The 24,062-nt window shown below is 35.2% G+C and overlaps 1 protein-coding gene across 1 annotated transcript; it reads right to left on the reverse strand.

Annotated features, from left to right (window-relative positions):
- Positions 1-213: 213 nt before the first annotated feature.
- LOC117326822 (NXPE family member 3-like) lies at positions 214-21,438 on the reverse strand. The gene is made up of 6 exons (XM_033883560.1): positions 21,339-21,438; positions 18,293-18,413; positions 9,835-9,915; positions 8,359-9,123; positions 7,955-8,001; positions 214-1,029 (listed from the first exon to the last, which is right to left on the reverse strand). The coding sequence occupies exons 2-6, from the start codon at positions 18,355-18,357 to the stop codon at positions 230-232; spliced, it is 1,758 nt and encodes a 585-aa protein (XP_033739451.1). The 5' UTR covers positions 18,358-18,413; positions 21,339-21,438; the 3' UTR covers positions 214-229.
- Positions 21,439-24,062: the final 2,624 nt, after the last annotated feature.

Raw genomic sequence — 24,062 nt, forward strand, 5'->3', positions numbered from 1 at the left:
AATTTTGTAACAAAACTCGCCTTGTCGACTCGATTAATGTGGCCGAATCGACAACACCAAATGTCCAGGGCACTAGTTCAAAGTTCAGCGTCAAGCGATGAGGTAACTTTTGAATGCCGTATAGCTTGACATACGACATTCAAAATTCAAATGCAATTACTAGCTAACGTTGAAAACTGATCTAGGACAAATTTTCAACGGGTATCCAAAGTTAAAGGTTTATATTAACTCAGTGTAATTTACATGCAAAATTGATGAGGTTGTTTAGTGAAAGATCGTCCAACGTGGAGTCAGGATGTATATCGATGTTTTCTGTTGCTACCGACATGTCCCACTGGTCAAGGTAGATAATTCTATCGGTAAAATTACTAAGCTCTTCCAGTAAAACCTGTTCTACGAACATACCAATATATTTAAATGGTGCCAAAGCATGTGCATATGTCACGAGGTGAGGACCTTTAATGAAAATTTGAACATTCGGGGACCTCTCCAGGAGCCTCGTCATAGCCGCTTTGGCATTGCGCACACGTTGCCTTAAGGCTATGTGGTCACAACACGCCGCGATATGGGCGTACCAGTGGATAATTACGATGGCGGCGCTGCTACTTGGAATCCTGTCTAGTCTGTTAGCTACAGACTTATTGTTCTTTCTGTTCGCATTCCACCCGAAGAATGGAAGTTCATGCGGTTGCCATTCCGTGTCAAGTCCCATTGTATGGTTGTACGCACGAGCAAACTTTTGCCATACTTTATTTGATGGAATACCAATTGAACCGCTTATTCCCAAAACTGTCGCCAGACGGATGAACCATTGTCTTGTTGTAGAATCACCAATGGAAATAACGTGTCGGTCTTTTAGACATGTCCGATATTTTTCACAACTGGGATCTACTGTTTGTCGACATATAAGATTGTGATACTTTCCTCTGTGGAGGAAACCGGATGGTACTGTGCTGTTCCATGTTAAAGCGGGAGGCAAATCTTTGCATGGTGTTTTAGGCATCGGGTAGTCTAGATCGCCATTGGCACCTAAAACAAAATTAGTTCATCATTGAAGTGGTCAATCTTATTATCAAGAGAATATCGTATTGTGGAAATCGTTAACTTACTAATTGTCTAACTTAATTAGGTACAGGTAGAGCCATGTAACGGCTAGTATAGAAACAATTGACTGAGTAAACAAAATGACATCAGGTGTCAATATGAAGAATGCATGTAATTGTATTCCAAATGATACACACACTGCTGGGTCAAATAGATTTCCACACATTGTGATTCTGCTATATACTTAACTTACCATTTGAACGGGGTTTTTTTCTAAGAATGTCCTTAATTTGTTTAACGATTTTAACAAAAAATTGTATGCCGAAAGATATTGGTTGCATGATCATCGTTTTAATAGCAATTCCATTTATTTCCGTTGCCGTTCACATTAAATAGAAATGAAAGCTATTTATATATATACTACGTGAAATTTAACATCATTTTGATGATATTTTGGTAAGTGGTTGCCGTTAGGTGCCCTACGCATGGTGTAATATTTCGCCTAATTATGTTGTTCATTAGCGTATTAATGAAAAATATCAAAATGTTGTACATTAGTGTAAATAGTACATTATGATGACGTTACATTAAAAGTCCCGCGTAGTGTCTGCAATGCCTAACATGAAGACTGCGCTTTGCGTTTTCAGTATTTTTGTTAGTTTTCTTATGTTTTAATTGATGAGATATTATACACATCTAACAATGCTATGAATTAATGCAGTGTTACGCAAAACGACAAGGTACGCATAAGACTTTAACTTGCAATTTGTCAGTGCAATCGTGATCGCAGCCGGATCGGCTGTCATGGCAACGCCGAAGACGGTCGTTGTAACACCTTAAAAATAATTTTGATCAAATGTAGAAAATTGAGATGAAAATAATGACAACTACAATACCGTTACGAAAACATGTGTATTGTAAACCAACTGTTAGATTAATTGATTGTAGCTCTACTCACTAATCTGTGTGGCAGCAGTATTTTATTTCGCCAGATAAAATACCCCTTCTCTCTCCAAGATTTGCCGAGTGAACATTTTTCGCAAGAATTAAAACAAAGAATTCCATCATCAGATAGCAGTGCAAATCATATAGTGGGTAGAAATATTTATAAAAAAATCGGGGCTACGCCCCAAACCAGACTTATACAGCTTTTATACTTTCACCATAATACAAAATGTACATATACATATGTACATGTATATATAACAATTACGGGAGTATTGAATATGTCTCATTTTCAAGACAATGGCTACAGCTTGTTGATTTCAACAGGTAGTGCGTAGAAGAGAATCTCCTAGCAACGAGGTTTAAAGGTGATCATCATCATCATTCTTTATTTCCTCCTTACCGGAGATTTTGTTTGACAATAAAGTAGACAAAAAAAAAAAAAAAAAAAAAGCATTCAGAATGTCATATAAAGAATAAGAAATAAGTCACGCCGTTAAGCACTCGCCACCCTTAATGGGGGCGCTCACGTGACGCGTTTCGTGGTCAATTAATCACTGTGTCAGTTTTAAAGGCGAGCATTAGGTATGCAAGACACATCCGCTTGAAAGGGTCTTGGTCCAGATAAACGTCAGGCACTTTAGCTCCAAGAATGGATCGAAGAAACAGTTCATCGTCCATAGTCATTAAGCGAGTAACGCAGTCAGCTCCAAAACACTCAAGAAGATCGTCTAGGAAGCTCTCTCTCAAGTGAGAAGTTAGATTACATGAGGCAACAACGTGAGCAGTAACGTCATCAATTACGTGGTTGCATCGGAGGCAGAATGAAGGCACTTTAGTTGGGACAGACGTAATGAGTTCGCATAAAAATATGTATCCCTCGTCTGTACATCAGCTTGAAATTTTAAGAAGTGAAACGTTCTGTACTGGTTATGAATAAGCTTGTATCTCTCGAAGTCTTGATCACTGTCTAGTCTACAGCGAAGTGACCTGTCCTCGTGCGAGAGAACAGCGCGATTAACAAGAGTCTTCCACTCATACTTAGCAGGGAAGCATCGAGTCCTTAGATACGATTCCAGATAATGCATAAGATCATACCGGATGAGAATGTTCACCACGTCCGGGATGAAACCTCGTTGATTCCCATTACTGGCAAGGAAGTATTGGAACAGACGGACGAGAAAAATCTGCTTGATGTTAAAACAGCAGTCCAAGGAAATGAGTTTTTGAAGAAAAATCATTTTCCGCTTACATATCTCCGCGTCAATCCTTATAACTCCGAGCATACTTTCGATCATATCCGATCTCGTTGACCTTTTGAGATGAAGTATATGCTTTAAAGCATAGTGTTGGAACCGACGTATTGATAGAGTATTTGTAATAGACAATTGGCACCAGTTTTCGCAACCATAAAGGATCGATGATAGGATCATCTTCCTGTACAGATTTATCTTCACCATGGGGTGAATGTCACAGGTATTCCGATTATCGAGACCAATAATGGCATGGAGCAGTTTACGGCCTTTCTGACAAGCCCGGGCGATTCTCTCATTATTCGAGAGGGTAGAAGAATGCACTGTTCCGAGATGGACTTGTGAGGTTTGTGGATTGATTGTCTCCGCTCCCAAGATCCACTTGAACTCAAGGCTCCTTGGGACAAAGTTCCCAAAAACTAATATAGAAGATTTTGCGTTGTTGAAAGCAAATTTCCACGAAACACTGTATGCATAGCATGTATCCAGCATATGCTGAAGAGCGGAAGGCGACAGGGAGATCAGAACAATGTCGTCTGCAAGAGTAGGATTCCCGGCTGGTATTGATAGGATGTTCGCTCCGTAATTGGAATTCTGCAGGTTTACCTGAAGATTGTCAATGAAAACTTGATACAGAAAAGTGGAGCTGACTCCACCCTGCCTAACTCCCGAGTTGACGGCGAACCATCTTGACGTAACACCATTGCACGAAACAGCGCTGGACATACCTCCGTAGGAATCACGAATGACGTTGAATATTGGCCCACTTAATCCAATACAAGCTAACTTATAGAATAGACCTTGGTGCCAGACGGTGTCAAATGCCTTCCTGGTATCAAGGTAGGCGACATACGCTGTACTATGCTTTTCCACGATGGAGAATACCACTTCCTGTGTGTGAAAAGAAGCTGTTGAGCATCCTAAATGCTTACGGAACCCGTATTGCTGTTGGCAAGGGAATACATCCTTACGCAAGCTTAAGCATGACTGAAGTTTGGAGTTGATAATATTTTCAAAAAGTTTGTAGAGAGAGCATAATAGTGATACTGGCCTGTAGTTGCCCATGTCCGTTTTGCTCTTAGAACCTCCTTTGTGTATCGGTATGATCAAACCCCTTTTCCAAACGTCTGGACAGTGCTGGAGAGATAACACATGATTGAACAATTTCACTAACGATAAAATAAGACGACGACCGCCATATTTCAAGTGTTCATTCTGGACGCAGTCGATACCTGGGGCCTTACTGCATTTTAGAGAGCGGATAGCAGCTTCAACGTCAGGAAATGTGATTCTACAGTCTAATTGATCAAAAAGTGAAATCACTTTATCAGTGGGTGATGGAGTACTGTCGTCAGGGTGTCCACAATAGACCGAGCTGAAGTACTCGGCAAAGGCGTCGGCAATGCCTTCCGGGGTTCTCACAACCTCGCCATTGTGAACCACAGAGCTACAACACGTCTTAGACATACCCTTTAGCTTCTGCAATGCCTTCCAGAATAGTCTATTATCGCACTCGGCGGATTTGTTTAATTCGTCGTGAAGAGTTTGCCGATAGCTCTCATAAGCTGCTTTTTGAGTACGTCTGAACGCTCGTTTAGCAGACTTATAGTGTTTAAATGAATCAAACTGGCTTCCACGCGGTCTACCATCCATTAACCAATAACGTCTTGCATGACGCGCAGCGCGGTGTGCTTCTCGAACCTCTCGCGTCCAGTATGGCTTCCGATGAGGATTGAAATTAGCTAAAGGTATATGTACGCGGGCACAGTTAATAATAGCGTCCGTAATACGGCTGCAGTAATTATCAACGTCACTCGAACTAGAAACTTCGAATGTACCTAGAGCCTCAAGTGAATTGTTTAAACTCAGTTGGAAATTAACCAAGTCGTGTATTGATGCGCTCTTCCATTTCAGGTTCGGTATATGGATCGCAGGACGAAAACGCTTTACAGAAGGCAACACTACATTGGCTATAATTACAAGGTGATCTGACGTAATTGACACGTCATCAGAATCGAGAATAGAGCATTCCGTAACGCATTCAAGGTGTGAGTCCTGGATAAGGATATAATCGAGTGTCACTTCTGTAGGTACAAAGGTAAAATGAGATCCAGTTGTCTTACTCGATTTGTTAATAGCAGTCAAGTTACATTCTGATATGAATGTATGTAGCTTTGATTGCTTCTGTCTGGCGACAGAAGACTTCGGCCTGGTATCGTATTGGGCATTGAGGTCACCTGCCACAATTACCTCGCCCATGTTCGAGTAATAGTAGACGAGATCGGCAAGACACTCGATTTCACGTGAGTAGTCTTGCATGTTACTGTCGCTCGGCAAGTAAGTTCCAAGAACGAAAACCGGACAATCATTCCGACGATGAATTGCTATACCGGCAATTCTATTTGTTGATGTGAAATGGAGTACAACAAACTTTTATTCACAAGAATAGCAAGACCAACACTTCCACATAATACATCGCGCTTTCCGTCATGGCCAGGGAAGGCACTGAAATCAGCACTGACAGAACTTGGAAAGTCTATGCAATTTGGAGGGAGTCTGAGCTCCGTGAGAATCGCAATGTCACACCTCGTAGAATCTAGTAATCGGTTAACACACAGGGACGAAGAGATGGGACCTCTAACGTTCCACGTAAGAATGGTGAGCTCCATAATGGTTAAAGTGTCTGTGAGCAAAAGGACACTACACAAAAAGATGCAAATTAAAAATAACATAAAGAATTGTTTTTTCATATGTGGGAAATATTTCACTCAGTTCTTTTGTCAAACATTCTTTTCTTTTCTCAGCCTCCCTTACAGTTTTCAGTCGTTTCCACTGCAACTTTCTCTCTGTCTACATATACACTTTATACTCTTAGTAAGACACATAAAAAAATCCCGATCGGAACACTATCCTGCTGCCTTAGTATTTGCAAATCTAAAACAAAGAATGCACTACAACAAATTGAGAGAGAAAGGGATCTTATGTGCTCTATGTAATCTGAAAACTCTGCAGTTTTTGAAGTTTATGTGGACACCTTTAAAAATTATCATAACAGATATTATCATTTTATTAGCTCTGTTTTAAAACCAATTGGTCGTGGGCTGCTCCGAGATCCCCGCTTTATTTTCTTCAATGTTCCACGCCCTCTAAACAGTTAATCCTAAAATTTCATTTAGAAAGTCGCGAAAATTTAAAGTAGAAAAAATGTGATCCTGAAACTTCCACAATCTGATGAAAATACACCATTTTATCAAGAGCTTCTTGGGCGGAAACCAGATCCATGCCGTTTTCTTTTTAGTACACGTTAAAAGAATTAATGATGAAAACACCATTCAGAAGAAAAAAAGCATGGCCCCAGACTCCCCGCCTTATCTTCTTGACCCTAGAACAGTTAATCATGGACAAAATATCCTGAAGATGAAACAAACAACTAAAACTCACAGAATTTTATAATAATACACCACTTTTGTTGAGAAGTCCCCAACCTGTGCGGCCCCCAGACCCCTGCCTTGTTTCCTTTCTTACGTACAAAAATCAGGTTTAAAAAAAGAATTAAAATAAAAAAAAACAAAGAAACACACTGTAAATATAGATAATATATACCATTGATCACTTTCTTAGAATACATGATTTTGCACCATCTCTTGGATAGATCCTGGGGCCCCCAGACCCTTCGCCTGAATGATTTTTCTCCTCCCTTGTCTTTCCGCCTGCCAGTGACATCTAAGTTGTGAACTAACTATTGTCTGCAGCGCCTTAGGCCTATTTTTATGACCCCTTAATATGCAGCAATACATTCTTGTAAGAATTCTTGAACTTGTCAAAAAATGGAAACAAAATGCTAATTCAATGCCGATTTGGCAATAAGGCCAACTTTTGCACGCTGTAGTATAACTTAAGATAAATATTTGAAAGAATGTACGGTACTTTTCTCTAGCTTCTAAATATATAAAGAGGTTATCAAGTTTATTCACAATATAAAATGTGATAATGGATTGCACTGGCTAGATTTGCAGTCCAAGTGTTAATATACCGTCTCGTGCTGGTCACGTCTCCACGTGGATGTAACTGCTAATGCAACGTACTTAAGTACTAATTGAGAGCAAACAAACAAATCCATCCATAAAAATCAAGTAGAACTTATGCATTAATGCTAGAATTATTTTTATATACTCATTTACATATTCCACGGTTTAGATATTTTTAAGCACAAGAGCAATATTAACTACTTACACGTAGAAGATATCAAAAATATCAAATGCTTTTCAAAAAGTGAAACCATCCACCCTGAAGATCACGGAAGACGTAGTCATCAGCTGTCATACATAGGACAACCAAACTACTGAATGTCTGTTACAAAGTGAAAACATTAACCCTGAAGGTCAAGGAAATAAAACCAAGAAAATGTAAGGACTTTATTTTAAAAGGCTTTGGTTTTGGCGATAGAGTTGATAGTTCGCCCAGATACGGGCGATACGGGCTGCTTACATATGTAGCTTGATGTCACAAAAAGTCTGTGGTCTAGTATCGTTACTGTGTCCCGGTTTGCATGCGATGACTTCAAATAGAAAGAAACTCAAAGGTTATTCGCAAACTATAAACTCATTTTAACATGGAATTCATGCCTAAGCAGACGTAACTCGCTAAATCGCGGACATAACAGCGAAAAAAAACTCAAAAGAAATAAAAATAAAAATAAATAAAACACCTACTTGGAATAATGGTCAGTTTAATCCGCTTCAACAGCCTGTCCTTGTAACTGAAAGGAAACATTCTCACTTTAAACACCTTCATCATGATACACATCAATTTGCTTACATATACATATATCCCATTCCGTTTTGATACTGCCAAGCTGATTGTCTGCATTTCTTAGTAAGATTCATCAACATTCAATTACTTCTATCAGTGTATACAAACAAACAGACATTTACATGCAGATGATATGTAATCATAATATATATACATTGTAACTTGGTATATCAAGTCTATTTTTCCAGCAAACGTGTAAATTTAAGTTACAAAAAAAAATGATATGAAAATATGTTGTTGTCATCAATTGCATCCTCGAAATAGCATACCTTACATCATTTGTGTTAATTAAATTTCCACTTACCTGAGTATTTTCGATGTATTTAGGTCAAAATGCAGATCATTATCACGGGAATATTTAAGCCAGCTCGTACATGAAAGGGACCTTGGCTTCCCGCAGAAAAAAGATATGTTGTAATTTTCCTTCGTAAGGTTACATAAGCCTCCGTATCTTTTTTCCAGCCAGTTAGACTTTGATGCTGCACATAGTGTCATCTCAGTTTTATTGCCATTTGAAAATGTTGCCTTTATGAATTGATAAGCTCCACGCTCATGCACGTAGTTGGTATATAAACCGATTCCTTCTTTTGTGTTTGTGACAGTCAATTTCAAAATAACATTTCCTGCCCAAAACGCCATCACATGACCTGTGTAATTTCCGTTCATATGGTCGACTACGTGACCAGCCACAGCGGAGGTTCCTTTTGCATTTCGAAGCCAAATATTGAGTAGGTCGCCTCCCTGAGTCAAAGACTGATTAAAACCATTATAAAGAGATATTCTGATGGTGAGTTTTGAACCAGCTATTAAAGACCCTGATTTCCTGTCAATCTCTACCACAGAAAAACGAGGATCATAAAGTTCCTTAAAACTTTGCACTCTCTTTATCTGACGATACTCAAGATAGCGATCCAGAATATTCCTTGAAATAGCCGCCATCGGCGATCTCAATATAGTCTTCATGACAATTTTGCTTTTGGATTGTATGATTTCGTCTTTAAAAGAATGGACAGTTCCTGCTCGTGTTTCTTTGATATATCCTTTCGATGAGGTTAAAGACACATTCTGTCTGCCAACGAAATAGCAACACAACAACAATTTATTTAAATGTGTAATTCTTAAAGAATACACGCTATATTGACATTATGATATATTAAACAATAAAATGACATTAGATAAAGTAACTGATTGATTACATATTCTTTCTTTTTTAACTCGATGTCTGGCAGTGTATATAAATGATATGGCAACGTCACTGATTAAACAATCGAAAATGAAAGCATGAGATATCAATGCTATGTCGCTGGTTTAAAGCAATGAATAGCACCCAAATTTGCCTACTAGAGTTTTGACACGCCGGAGAGGGCTCCCACAATTTGACTTCTCCAAACCTCGCCCCGACGGTTTCTTTGGTACAAGATTTACTACTTTGCACTGTACATACCAGAGAGGGTCCCAAAATGTTGATATCTCTAAACCTCACCCCGACTGTTACATTGGTACGGATTTACTACTTTACACTGAACCTGGTATGGTTAAAATATTAAAAACATGCATGTATACATTGTTTGGATATTATGAGAGTTTTGTGATCACAAACTTTTTTTTATTTCATAAGTGGTCAAGTATGATTTTCGACCTTTAATAACTCATCACAGTAAATTTATTGAATAACTGCTCAAATATTGTTTATTTTTGAGCAATTTGTAAAATGTTTTAACACCAGGTGGCGTGCGGATATCGTATTAGATATTCTTTATTTTTGAGATTTTGAACTTACATTTTGGTAACATCATTAATTGTTGGGAACTGTGGGATCCGAGACATGATATGTACGGGGATGAGATTCAGCCACTGTAACCTGTAGGAGAAGTAACGAGGACAGGGTCCATTATGTTCATATCCTGTAATATAGGCACCATAGAACTAAATAAAAAATGGAGTATGGGTTTAACCTTTTGGGAAGAAGATGTAAAAGGAAAGCTTGCTGATTGGATATTCAGGCAGGCGAGAGAAGTTTCCAAAATTTGATGTGCGGGCTTGGGAATACATGTCAATATAATCTAGTTTGCTTTTGTCACGGGGAGTTCATTATAGACCTTTTCGTGGTTATTTTCGCACCTGCACATAAACACTTCCGGAAGGCAACCCGCTGGTAAACAATATGGCGAGCCGCGAATGTTTGAAAAATCACTCGGCACACAATACGGATTAGACCACAGGGCCACGTCACTATCGTATCGTTTTGTAAACACTTGGTATGTCTACTCTACGACTCTCAAAGAAGAAGGCTGATATTATTAATGATATTCTAATTTCGGGTCTTCTAATGCACCGGAGTCAGCTCTAACTCTACTGTAGGGCTACACTTCTACAGTAGTTGTCAAACAATTAACAGAATAGAGAAGAGGGCATTATTACGCTACCCCAGTATGCTGTCGTTTATACAAAGGATGGTTCAGTCAAAAGAGCGAGTGATGTTGGCAATTTCAAAGGCGTGGACATCGACAGAGCCGTGAAACACAGTGCAGGAGATGTCAGTATTTCATTTCATTTCAACAAATTTTATTATACAAGATGTTATAGTACAAAGGGATTTGACAACAGGCTTTGCCTATATCAGTCTTCTCCCACATAAATGACATTTTGATAATATAATATTGATAGAATTTTTCTAGACAAATTGAACAATAGAACTATATAATTAGGGTTATTTATAACATTTGCACATACACTCATACACTCATACACACATCATTGTAATATTTTAAGTAGTCATTCATAGTTTAATGGAATAGTTTATAGTTGAAAAGTATCAAAAGTTCAGGAAATATTTTTATTTATATACGTAAACATTATATATATATATATATATATATAAAATGGATAATTATACAAAATTCTCAAAGAGAATTAAAACCTTCTCGAATTAGTTATAAATCTTTCTACATTACTTAATACAAATTTGTTAATATCAAGTGAAAGTTCATAGTTACCACATGTTAATAAGTTAATATGTATAAAACCAACTTGTATAAATATGTCATGTATAAAGTGCCTTATATGGTTGTAATTTGGACAATAGAAGAAGTAATGCTCTAGATCCTCAGAGTAATAACCACAGGAACAGGCTGAATTTGGAATTAGATGATCTATTAATCTGTGATAATTTAAGTTGCTAGCAGAGTTTCTTAAAAGAGTGATATTTAATTTTCTAGGTGAGCATAGTTTAAATAAATGAGTAGTATCAGTGTTTAAAGGTCTATTTCTATTAATTTAGATTTAAAAATATGGAATGAAGTGCAGTAAGGAGGAGATAACAGAGTTATCGTTCCTTACGGAACGTAATGTATACACGGCTACTTCTGCCTATTTTGCCGGATATAGTCGCGATTTGAGGGCAAAGAAAACTGTCCGTAACTTCTTGATGAGACTTTCCACACTTGTAAAACTCGGTGTGATCTACGTCCTGAAATATTCGGTATATCTGGGAAAAATCTAGTTATGGAGATATTTGGGGCCAAACACGCCAAAATCGTCATTTTGACTAAGAGTTTCTGTTTAAACCGCCCTCAAAATTCGAAAAAAAAATCCAGAAACATATACAATGCACATATAAGTAGATAAATGTTTCCTGGAGAAAATCGTCTGTTTAGTTTTTCGATATCTTTATCAGTACGGTCACAATATTGTTTTGAAAATGCCCTATTTTTTCGACCTTCTCAGTATTTTTCCACTCGACAGGGGTATTTTGCTACAGCAGACGATCGCATGTTTTGATGACGTAACGCCCAACCTGAACTCGTCACGAAAGTTTGTTGTGAAAGCGCCGGTTGATTGAAGTGCTCGGTGAGCTGGGTTCAGTTGTATTTTATTGTCACTGCCAGTTTATATTGCTATTTTTCAATATCAAAGGCAATGCTCCAGAATATAGATGCTTTGTCACGATCATTGTATGTCGCTTTTCACAAACATGCATGCGAAAAATCAACCCGGCGTTCAGAATGTCAAGCAAATTCCCGAAGCCTCGTAGGCCTAACGCTGACGGTAAGTAAACTTGTTTGTTAACGTTGATGTAAACAGACGACGGTAAATATGCACGAAGAATAGTTCCTGTTTATTTGATATTTACTGTAGTGATAGGCCTGCTTTGTCTCCGAATTTAATTGATTGATATTTCGATTTCGATTGAGGTGACAAATGTACACGGAAGCGTGTTCTCTCGGACACTATCTCGTGAACGAACACACACACAAGACTACTACTTTGCAACTTCTCTGATATATGAATTACGTTGTGAAAGGAGAAATGAAATAAATTGGTTCAAATTTAGATATTGTCCGATGTTGATGAAATTTGATATGTAGGAACATCATTGAACACTTGTCGCTCTCGTAGCCTCACTTTCACATTTAAACAAAATGGTCACCAATTTCTGGCCTCTGATTGGTCGAAATGTATATAATGTTCAATTTCAATTAGATTTGCTATATGGGAACTGCAAATTTAACTTAATTGATGGGTTTTGTTGCCTTTACGAACAACAGTCTTTTTTCAGTCCCATTTCTAGCAATCAGGAGAGCTCTAGATAACAAGGTCAACTTGTAATTGTAATTCTAATTCACTGTAAAGTATTCACAAATTTATTTATAGCTAATATGCAGCCTTGCTTCACTGTAAACGTTTGATGTATGTTCAGGAGAAGGCCTCGATAAGTTTGAAAACTTGTGCCCAAATCCTATTTGTCACTATAATTATGAACCATTTAAATGTTTAAACCAACAAAAAAAAAGTATTTTTATTGGTCGAAACTTAGATATTGAGCGATTTTGACAAATCATGCTCACACAGAGTTATCGCCCCTTACTACACTTCATTCCATCTGTGACATCCTTCAGGTGTCACCCTCTAGTATTAAAGAATCTATGATTTCTGAGATTATGATGTGGAGCATTATTATTAATATAGGGTCTAACAATATCAAATAGTCATTTTATTCAATATTTTATACATTAGGATAAGTTTATGTTTGCGACGTCTTTCAATAAGTGGTTCTAAATTAGTTTCAATATAAAGTTTATGATGAGATGTTCCACTTCTTAACCCAGTTATAATTTTTATTGCTTCAGTTTGAATTGATTCAAGTAATTTCGACTCTGCAGTAGTACAATTATCCCAAACAGCATCTGAATATTCTAAAATTGGTCTAACATATGAACAATATAGTGTAATTAATGAGTTCCTATCAATTTTATGTTTGAGCATTCTTAAAATGTTTAATCTTTTATAACCTTTTTCATAAATATCTTGGATATGATTGCTCCATGTGCCTTTAGAATTGAATGTGACTCCAAGATGTTTATGTATATGTCAGTATCGTTGGCATTACAAAGGTACAGTAACCTCTTATTTCCTTTTAACATTTTGTCCTTGGATATCACCTGTTGTAGATATAATACTTATGATAATGTATTTTAATCACATTGGAATGTACATGTACTATGGCAGATCTACAAAAGTGTGTTTACATGTAATGTGTAAATATATGTACAGTATGTAATAATGTATGTTTCACAACACTCTAGTGGTGCAGGTATTTTTTTTTTAATATGTACATGTACATTTCCAACAGTAAAAGACATACACAGACACAAAATAAATAAATAAAAATAAAACATTAAAATATAGATGTGTATAATAATAGCTATTCAACTGATAGTTAGTTTTATAGCTTACATGATTTGAAAGATACTAGAATATGTCTGTTCCAAAAAACAAAACAAAAAAGAAATTGTACAATTTACATGTAGCAAAGCCAGAGTTTTCTAAGGGTTGCGGATAGCCCTAACAGGGAAGTCTACTCTGTCTCTTTACTTCCTAGTGATTAATGTATTTATAATGAAATAGGTTTTAGAATCTAAAACATTGTATAAACAGGTAATTGCAATTGCTATGCATCATATATGTATATATATAATTTTGTTTGTTTCTTTAAATTATTATAACTAATTATGAAAATAAAACCCTGTGATTATTTTACAGGAACTGAATGACCATTCATTGATTAAATCAATTTCTTGGAACAACACTTACATTAAACTTAGATTACAAATTTTTATTTGTCACTATAAAAGAAAAGGTAGGACGAGAAGACTTTCCTCCGGAATTGAAAGCCATGCACTTAAAATACATACTACAGTCACTGGCATGGAAATTAAATGCTGCAGTTGAAGATTTTGTGGAAATATCTAGGCTCTAGCTACCCAGTTTACAAAAAAATAATAATTCGAACCATTGTAGATGTATCTTACTTTGTACAATTTGAATTTTTTTTTTTCAAATGATACTATTGCAATCCTTGAAAATAAGTATTGTTCTTATTCTCTAATGCAAGGGAGAAGAAGCCAGTGTTTTTTGACCGATCAATTTATTGTTTTTGTTATGAGACTAGCTAGGGAGAGGGCCTTATAGTTGGGCATGGCTTATAGTTCAGTGACCACTCAGTTGTTTAAAAGTCAGAGGTGCATAGTTTGACATTCCCTACCCATGGCAGTTTGTGTTTCTTGGAAAGTCAAGCTGAGAGACGGACTGGTCTGTGCTGTTATTATAACTTATGGTTAGGCAAAACAATCAACCCCTAATTCAAACGCTCTTGATCCCAGATAATATGTAATTGACATGTATTACAGGCATCCAGTATGTTATTAGATGAGGTATTCACCAACTACTACAAGGTTACTCTTGCTGTTATTAGGACATTAAACACAGCAATTTCCAAAGCAAAATTTCCACACTTGAATTATGCATGATTATGATTGATTTCTGGATATATGTGAAGTTTTATGCCATCAAAATCAAGTTTACCAGTAATTATAAGCTAAAATGTATGTGTGACAAATTGCAAGTCTTTTTTGTGTTTTCTGCCGATTAGGTAAATGTCCAGTGTTGCTAAATTCACTTTGCAGGAGCTTAAATTATGAAGATGAAAATTACATATTCCGTAATCATTATTATGAGAAATGAATGTTTCAACTTAATTATAACCCTTCCTCAGATGTGTATTTTATACATTTTAGTTTATTCAACCAAGCTACAGATGGAAGCACACAAGTCTGACATCCAGGTGTCAATTTTAAGGATAGTACATGTACAAACAGATGCTCTATACTCCACAAGTGTCCGATCAGTTTACCAACAGCTGAAAAGTTCAAGCTGACCAGGAACAAATCCAACATATGCAAACCTTAGGTCCCCAGATAATAAACTTTTATACTGGTTTAAAAGACTGACACATTAGAGCATGTTTACCATACTTCAGCCAACAGTCACATTGGATTCAAACTGTCGACCCAGAAGTTGAGGGCCAGTGATAAAGTTTCGGGACACCTTTACCACTCGGCCACCACTGTCCCATATATATATACATCTTGATGTCATCCAGGGATCCAGATATACAGACGTCACAATATCAGGCCGAATGCTATAATAATAAAACATTGCCATTGATTGATAAGTTGATGCTTGGTAGTTTTGCCATTTAGTCACCTCAATATGTGATTGACAGTAACATTTCTTTTCAGAGGGTTTTGGTAATCTGATTCTAGGATCAAATTAGGAAAAATGAATCCACATAACACCTATTTGGGAATTCGGACAAACACTAGAACCTATACCTGTTATTATACGTGTAGATTTAAAACCTTATCAGTTTTATATCTTGTTTCTTTATATTACATAAGCTCCTCAAGTATATATTGCAAACAAAATGGCTGACAGGTACAGGTAGCCATCTTGGATTTCAACATATGAATTTTGTTATCACTATTTAAAAATCATTGTGGTTCCTAATGGTCCCTAGTTTATCACATTCAATTTGATTTTGATCTGGATAATATCCCTATTTTTGAGAAGTATAAATGCAAAAGGATATTTCTTAAGACTTGATGAGTAGGTTCCCCTTTGTCCCTAGTTGTGCCAATAATTTTTAGATAGATTGGGAAAACAAAATGGTTGACAGGTGGCCATCTTGGATTTTTACGTTTGAAGTTTGTTATCACTATTCAGAAGTACTGAATTATATTTCTGATTCTTGATAATGATTATGTAGGTTCCCCTTGGCCCCTAGTTGAACCATATACTATAGTTTTGAGACTGAAGGGGGATGGGGTGCAAAATGGCCGATATCACTATTTCTTCATAAATATTATCATTTTCAAACTGTATCAGTAAATAGTTGATTCAATTTTGAGTTTTGTCTAGGAATCAACATGGCTGACATGAAATCATCTTGGATTTTGAGGCAAAAGTAGAGAAAAGATCAGTCTTTTCATAAGACAATCATTTAAAGTTGCAGTCCTTCTTTAGGGCAACAGAAACATGTACAATTTCTGTTGATGAAATTTGGTCCGAATGAAGATTATATGAGTGTCTGTGCCTACATGTAATGAAATTAAGGCGAAAAAGCGGTAATTAAAAATGATATTTTGGGTCAAATTAAAAATTGTCTGGACTTAAACTCCAAGAACTTTGTTTTACCTTAAGTGTAAAACTGCCTTATCAATGTAAGATTATAACTTTTACAACTTGGGGGGAAACACATACATTTGTATTTTCCATTAAGTTTAATTTTGAAAACCTAACCTTTATTCAAACGAAAGAATGCCCCTTTAAAGGTAAAATGGCGCCAAAATCCCTGTCAACCAAGTTTTGTATATGTACATTGGAAACTTCATCATAAATCTGTAATAGATTTGAATGTAACAAAGCATTTGCAAGTTTTCATACTTCACAGTTATGCCGTGTAAATGAAATTATCTCTTTTTTGTTTAGATTAGATCAAATAAATTTTATTGGGGAATATAATTATATGTCTTGAGTTATTACTGGTGATAACATTAACAAATGTGTCGCTTCTAGTCTAAGGATTCTGATTATTTTGTTTTCAATTTGAAATAAAAGCCACATTTTTTATTACATATTAGAGTGTGAATGTGATATGTACAGTGTATGCATCTTCAAATTATATGTATATGGCCATTCTGAAGACCAGACGGAAGATTGACAAACATTCCAAATCAATCATGAGTAGGTAACAAATCTTTACATAAAGCATCATATGCAGTTTCACAGTAAGATATCTGTGTCTTAAACTTTCAGACAAGAAATTATCAAAATTAAGTTTGTCCAATGACCATCTAATTTAATACTTCCAATTCTCGATCCTTCATCAGAGTCCAGTTAAACCAAAAACTATCCCCTAACTTTGGAACGACATATTTACTAAAGAATGTGATTTAGTTTGAATGTTTATTTCATGAGGATTCTTGTTGTACTCTTAATGAATTATCTGGGCATTTGGTTTCCCAATAATCCATACTGAGATACAGAATGTTGGTCAGAAATTGTTCTGTCTCAGATTACTCCAAGGTAGTGCACACTTGGATTGATATAAAATCCACACAGGTTAATGTTTCAAGCTATTTCAAATTTAGTTTTGATGTAAAAACTTATGTTTACACCAATTTTCATTGCTGCAGTCGGAATATTTTATACTCTTCAGAAGCTCAAAATAATCTGCCCACCTGTCACATTTTCTCATTATAAACCAGTAACTGCTAAGACAAACGCCTTTTTATTACCAATTACTGTCTATATATATTTGTCAGGATTCCACATTTCTAGCCTTGCGTGGATACATAACTGTTAAGCTAAACTTTGAACAAATTTTATTCAACTGTCTTGCAGTATTTTCCAATAAAAATTAGAAATTAATCTGGATTTGAATAAGAGATATACATTTTGTAAGTTTGTAATTAAATTAAAAATACAGATATATGTGTTAATGTATTAGATATATATATCTGCATTTAAAATATGGAGAGTATATATAATTATTAAATAAATAGAGATCTGAATTACAAACATAAATAATTGTGTTGATATATGTATCACCATTCAAAATATGCTGGTAAAAGGCAAACGGCTTGTCAGTATCAGACTCATGAAAGTGGTTATTTTTCATGAATATTCTACAGATGTAGATGCCTGTGACCACACTATATAGCAATAGGTACATTTAGAGTAAAAGTATACTAAGAGTAAGAGATAAAATGTAGCTGCGCTCTTTCCAGGCATTGCCTGTTTAGTATAACAACGCAATGTACCACCATATTAGTATCGAATGTAAACAAACCAGATATATATTGTACTTTGTTAGGGAGATAAATCGGAATACGTACGTGACGAAGAAAGTCCCCATGATAGCTACGGCAAGAAACCACTTCGCTAAAGGGCGTCTACACATGATGGTATCACCAGTAAACGTGTCCTCTTCGTCCTTTGGGGGTCTCGGAATTTTTGCTGTGTATAAGATTATCTTCGATCGTATGCAGGCATACCAACAAATCCAACAGCGAGACTTGATAACTGAACAACGGGAACATCAAAGTAATACATAGTTATATTGGAACCTTCGTAACTCTTCTGTATGTTCTTCCTTATTCTTATAACAACAAGGACAAATATTTATCGCACCATGCCCTGAGGTAACTATATCCCGCAGGCACATTGACGTTGATTCAACGTTGAGGACCAACGTTGAGGACCAACGTTGATTAAACGTTGAATTTATATTTGATTTTGAAAGTTGGGACAACGTACCACAATTTAACGTCATGTTTTCAACGTTGATCCAACGTTTTATGTTATATGATGTAATATCATAGTTTAACGCGTTAGGTATGTTATATCACAGGTAAACAAGTTATATACTGTAATATCACAGGTAAACAAGTTATATACTGTAATATCACAGGTTAACATGTTATATACTGTAATACCACAGGTTAACCTGTTATATACTGTAATATCACAGGTTAACATGTTATATACTGTAATATCACAGGTTAACATGTTATATACTGTAATATCACAGGTTAACACGTTATATACTGTATTATCACAGGTTAACACGTTATATACTGTATTATCACAGGTTAACACGTTATATACTGTAATATCACAGGTTAACACGTTATATATTGTAATATTACAGGTTAACACGTTATATACTGTATTATCACAGGTTAACACGTTATCTACTGTAATATCACAGGTTAACACGTTATATATTGTAATATTACAGGTTAACACGTTATATACTGTATTATCACAGGTTAACACGTTATATACTGTATTATCACAGGTTAACACGTTATATACTGTAATATTACGGGTTAACACGTTATATACTGTAATATCACAGGTTAACACGTTATATATTGTAATATTACAGGTTAACACGTTATATACTGTAATATCACAGGTTAACCTGTTATATACTGTAATATCACAGGTTAACACGTTATATATTGTAATATTACAGGTTAACATGTTATATACTGTAATATCACAGGTTAACACGTTATATACTGTAATATCACAGGTTAACACGTTATATACTGTAATATCACATGTTAAAACGTCATATACTGTAATATCACAGGTTAACACGTTATATACTGTAATATCACAGGTTAACACGTTATATATTGTAATATTACAGGTTAACACGTTATATACTGTATTATCACAGGTTAACACGTTATATACTGTATTATCACAGGTTAACACGTTATATATTGTAATATTACGGGTTAACACGTTATATACTGTAATATCACAGGTTAACACGTTATATATTGTAATATTACAGGTTAACACGTTATATACTGTAATATCACAGGTTAACCTGTAATATCACAGGTTAACACGTTATATATTGTAATATTACAGGTTAACATGTTATATACTGTAATATCACAGGTTAACACGTTATATACTGTAATATCACAGGTTAACACGTTATATACTGTAATATCACAGGTTAACACGCTATATACTGTAATATCACATGTTAAAACGTCATATACTGTAATATCACAGGTTAACACGTTATATACTGTAATATCACAGGTTAACACGTTATATACTGTATTATCACAGGTTAACACGTTATATACTGTATTATCACAGGTTAACACGTTATATACTGTAATATCACATGTTAAAACGTCATATACTGTAATATCACAGGTTAACACGTTATATACTGTAATATCACAGGTTAACACGTTATATATTGTAATATTACAGGTTAACACGTTATATACTGTAATATCACAGGTTAACCTGTTATATACTGTAATATCACAGGTTAACACGTTATATATTGTAATATTACAGGTTAACATGTTATATACTGTAATATCACAGGTTAACACGTTATATACTGTAATATCACAGGTTAACACGTTATATACTGTAATATCACATGTTAAAACGTCATATACTGTAATATCACAGGTTAACACGTTATATACTGTAATATCACAGGTTAACACGTTATATATTGTAATATTACAGGTTAACACGTTATATACTGTATTATCACAGGTTAACACGTTATATACTGTATTATCACAGGTTAACACGTTATATATTGTAATATTACGGGTTAACACGTTATATACTGTAATATCACAGGTTAACACGTTATATATTGTAATATTACAGGTTAACACGTTATATACTGTAATATCACAGGTTAACCTGTAATATCACAGGTTAACACGTTATATATTGTAATATTACAGGTTAACATGTTATATACTGTAATATCACAGGTTAACACGTTATATACTGTAATATCACAGGTTAACACGTTATATACTGTAATATCACAGGTTAACACGCTATATACTGTAATATCACATGTTAAAACGTCATATACTGTAATATCACAGGTTAACACGTTATATACTGTAATATCACAGGTTAACACGTTATATACTGTATTATCACAGGTTAACACGTTATATACTGTATTATCACAGGTTAACACGTTATATACTGTAATATCACATGTTAAAACGTCATATACTGTAATATCACAGGTTAACACGTTATATACTGTAATATCACAGGTTAACATGTTATATACTGTATTATCACAGGTTAACATGTTATATAGTGTAATATTCCAATGTATTACATTCAAATGCTTTAGAAATATGAATTGTTATGAACATTGTTTCAAACACGGAGTGAGTTCGAAGAGCATTTCTTTTATAAGTTAAAATTCAAGGAGCTTCTTATCAGAGTGTCATATACGACGCAAGTTGCGCTATATCATTTTCAGAACATTTAATATACATGAATTCGTTATATTGACAGGTTATAGATATATTATCTATATTTTTATTAATATTATAACAGAACACTTACCTCACGTTTGTATAAACTGCTGGATATTTGTTTACATCCGCCAGGGTAACAAATCTCTTATCTCTACTTATGTCTGTCAGTATAGTTGTTTGCCTATTCAACACGAGCTTGTTTTTCACTGTAGGTAAATATAAATCTTTTGAATTTGTGTGACGTTGCTCTAGTAGGTCGATACCGGTTTCTTTTTTTACCCTCCTACTATTGACCCTATGGACATTGTCCTGGTCTGCTGGACCGTAAAGAGCAATATAATAATAGTATTTACGTTATACTGTTGTTGCGTTTCTGCTAACCGTTTATTTCTTCTGACACCACATCGTTACGTTAATCGATGAAATTAAAAACATACACAGGTATGTAAAATTCCTTCAGATTTATTAAGATATGACTTTCATTCAAAGTACTTGCCAATCAAGATATATCAAATTCCAATCCAATATATACTCCAGGAGTAGAACATATAAATTCACAAATAATTCACAAAGTAAATAAGAAATGACTAAAGTCAGATCAAGTCCAGCAGTATCCAATAAAATTCACTCCAATTCTTTTTAGAAGTAACCAACTTAAAGAAAATAACTGCACAATACAAGTTTCTTGCTATTCCTTATGACTTAACTAAACTACAACTCAAAACCATAAACTAAACTACTCATTTCTATACTCTCTATCTAAACTACGATAATAAAACCCAAAGTCTCTCTGTTAATAAGACCAACTCCAAACACTAACCCTAAAAACTCTCTAAAACTAACTCCATATTCCAAAGACTCACTCTGAAAACTCTTCGAACAACTCAATCTCAACAAGCAGCCCCTACTCTAAGTGAACAGGCCTTTATATATGGCCAGCAAACTATTCTTGACCAGTGACATCACTTACTAAACCCCACTACCTACACTATAGATGCTAAACTTAACCACTGACACAGTCTAATCATAGAATGACATCATAGTCAAGTTCTATATATAAATCATCTAGGAACCAACTATAAACAGATCATAACCTCATACCTATTTATACCACAGCCTGAGAATCTATTTTAATGCAGCCCATCCAATGACCACATACCTATTTATACCACAGCCTGGGAAGCTATTTTAAGGCAGTCCACCCAATGACCACATACCTATTTATACCAGAGCTGAGAATCTATTTCAATGCAACCCCCTGGATGATCACATACCTATTTATAAACCAGTCCCCCAGACTGACCAGGCGGCTATGCATTTACCAGTCCTGGAGACTGACCACATGTCTATTTATACACCACCCATATGGACCTAACCCAGCCTCTGATAATATATATACACCAGCCTCTGAGAATGACCACCAAGTTACAATACATCATCCCCAGAAGGAACTGACAACTGTTCACATCTAACATACTTCAGACCTAATAATTACACCACAGGCTTAAACAACCTCCACTGGTGTTAACTCTATCAATTACTACTTAAAACCTGATCTCTGATCTTCACAGTCGCCAAGGCCAATTAGAGGCCACTTCCATATTACCACTTAACTAACCCTCTACAATTACAAAATGTAACCTCTTACTTTTTACTCACCTTAAAAATAGGAAACAAAGAAAAATCCAAATAAATGAAAATGAGAACCTCACACGGGGGAGTTAGTAAATATATATTTTTGTAATCTATTATTTACAAAACATTGCATTTAACAAGGAATTTTAACATTAATTTGGGTAACTTTTTATTTCCATCTAGAAAGTTTTCGACTGGGTAAGGTATGATATTAGTAACATGAGAATAATACTCGTCCATATATGAGTTAACTCCACCAATATCGAGGTTAACATATGTGTTCTACCTATATCTCTGACATGCATTGGTGGTAGTCAATTCTACTTAACTTATATACCATGCCATCCTGATCATCCGTGTATGTACTATGATCACAAGCTACTTACCATATATTCTTTTACTTTGTTATGCCCATATCCAGTACTTATATTTTATATTTGTATCGATATCTAGCTATAGTTTGCCACCCATTCAATGTTCGTTAGGTTGAATCGTGTTGTGAAGATCTTTTGGTTAATATTTGTACGGTGATGACAATAATCTTCATACTTAGCTTTTCATCTATAGCCCGATCCATTTGCATATTTCTCTTTTGTAATTATACACATCTATACATTAACTGATTAACCTCTCTTACTTAGTACTCTGATGGTCTTGTTTGACCTTACATCCTGGTGTGATTTCTCATTTATCTTCAAAGATTATCCTCTGTAACTTAAATGCTGATCTGCCTTAATCTGCATTGTATCTCGATAAGTCTTTTTTATATTCATTATCATTCTGTATTGTGTAACTACACATATATGCATGGAACTGTATTTTACAAGATTGTTTAAAAAGTTTGCCGCTATGAATGTACCTAATGGGCTTAAGAGTTTTTAATCTCCCTACCATGCTATGATAAGTATTTGACTCTTGCCCCTGTGTTGAGTAAAACCCTGTACCAAATGAGCCTGAATTTGACTTGTCCTATATTTCAGTAAGTAAGTTTTCAGTAAAAAATCGAGGTAATTACTAATAAATGCATTCTCTGTTTTATTAGTAATTACCTCGATTTTTTAATAATTTTTTAAATCTCGATTTTTCTGAAAAAAATCATATGATCGTTAAGTATATTGACCAGTCCATCCAGTAAATACGAAATATGTATGGTAAATTCCATTTTCATTGAGTTAGC

Source organism: Pecten maximus, chromosome 5 (genome assembly GCF_902652985.1).
Source record: "Pecten maximus chromosome 5, xPecMax1.1, whole genome shotgun sequence".
NCBI classification, from domain to species: domain Eukaryota; kingdom Metazoa; phylum Mollusca; class Bivalvia; order Pectinida; family Pectinidae; genus Pecten; species Pecten maximus.

Excerpts from the sequence above, each read along its gene's own strand:
- LOC117326822 (XM_033883560.1), bottom strand. The coding sequence starts at position 18,357 with ATGTGTAGACGCCCTTTAGCGAAGTGGTTTCTTGCCGTAGCTATCATG. Across the intron at positions 9,124-9,834 it reads ATTAATGATGTTACCAAAAT|ACAGAATGTGTCTTTAACCT; the intron begins GTAAGTTCAAAA and ends TTTCGTTGGCAG. Across the intron at positions 1,030-7,954 it reads TAAACTGACCATTATTCCAA|GTGCCAATGGCGATCTAGAC; the intron begins GTAGGTGTTTTA and ends ATTTTGTTTTAG.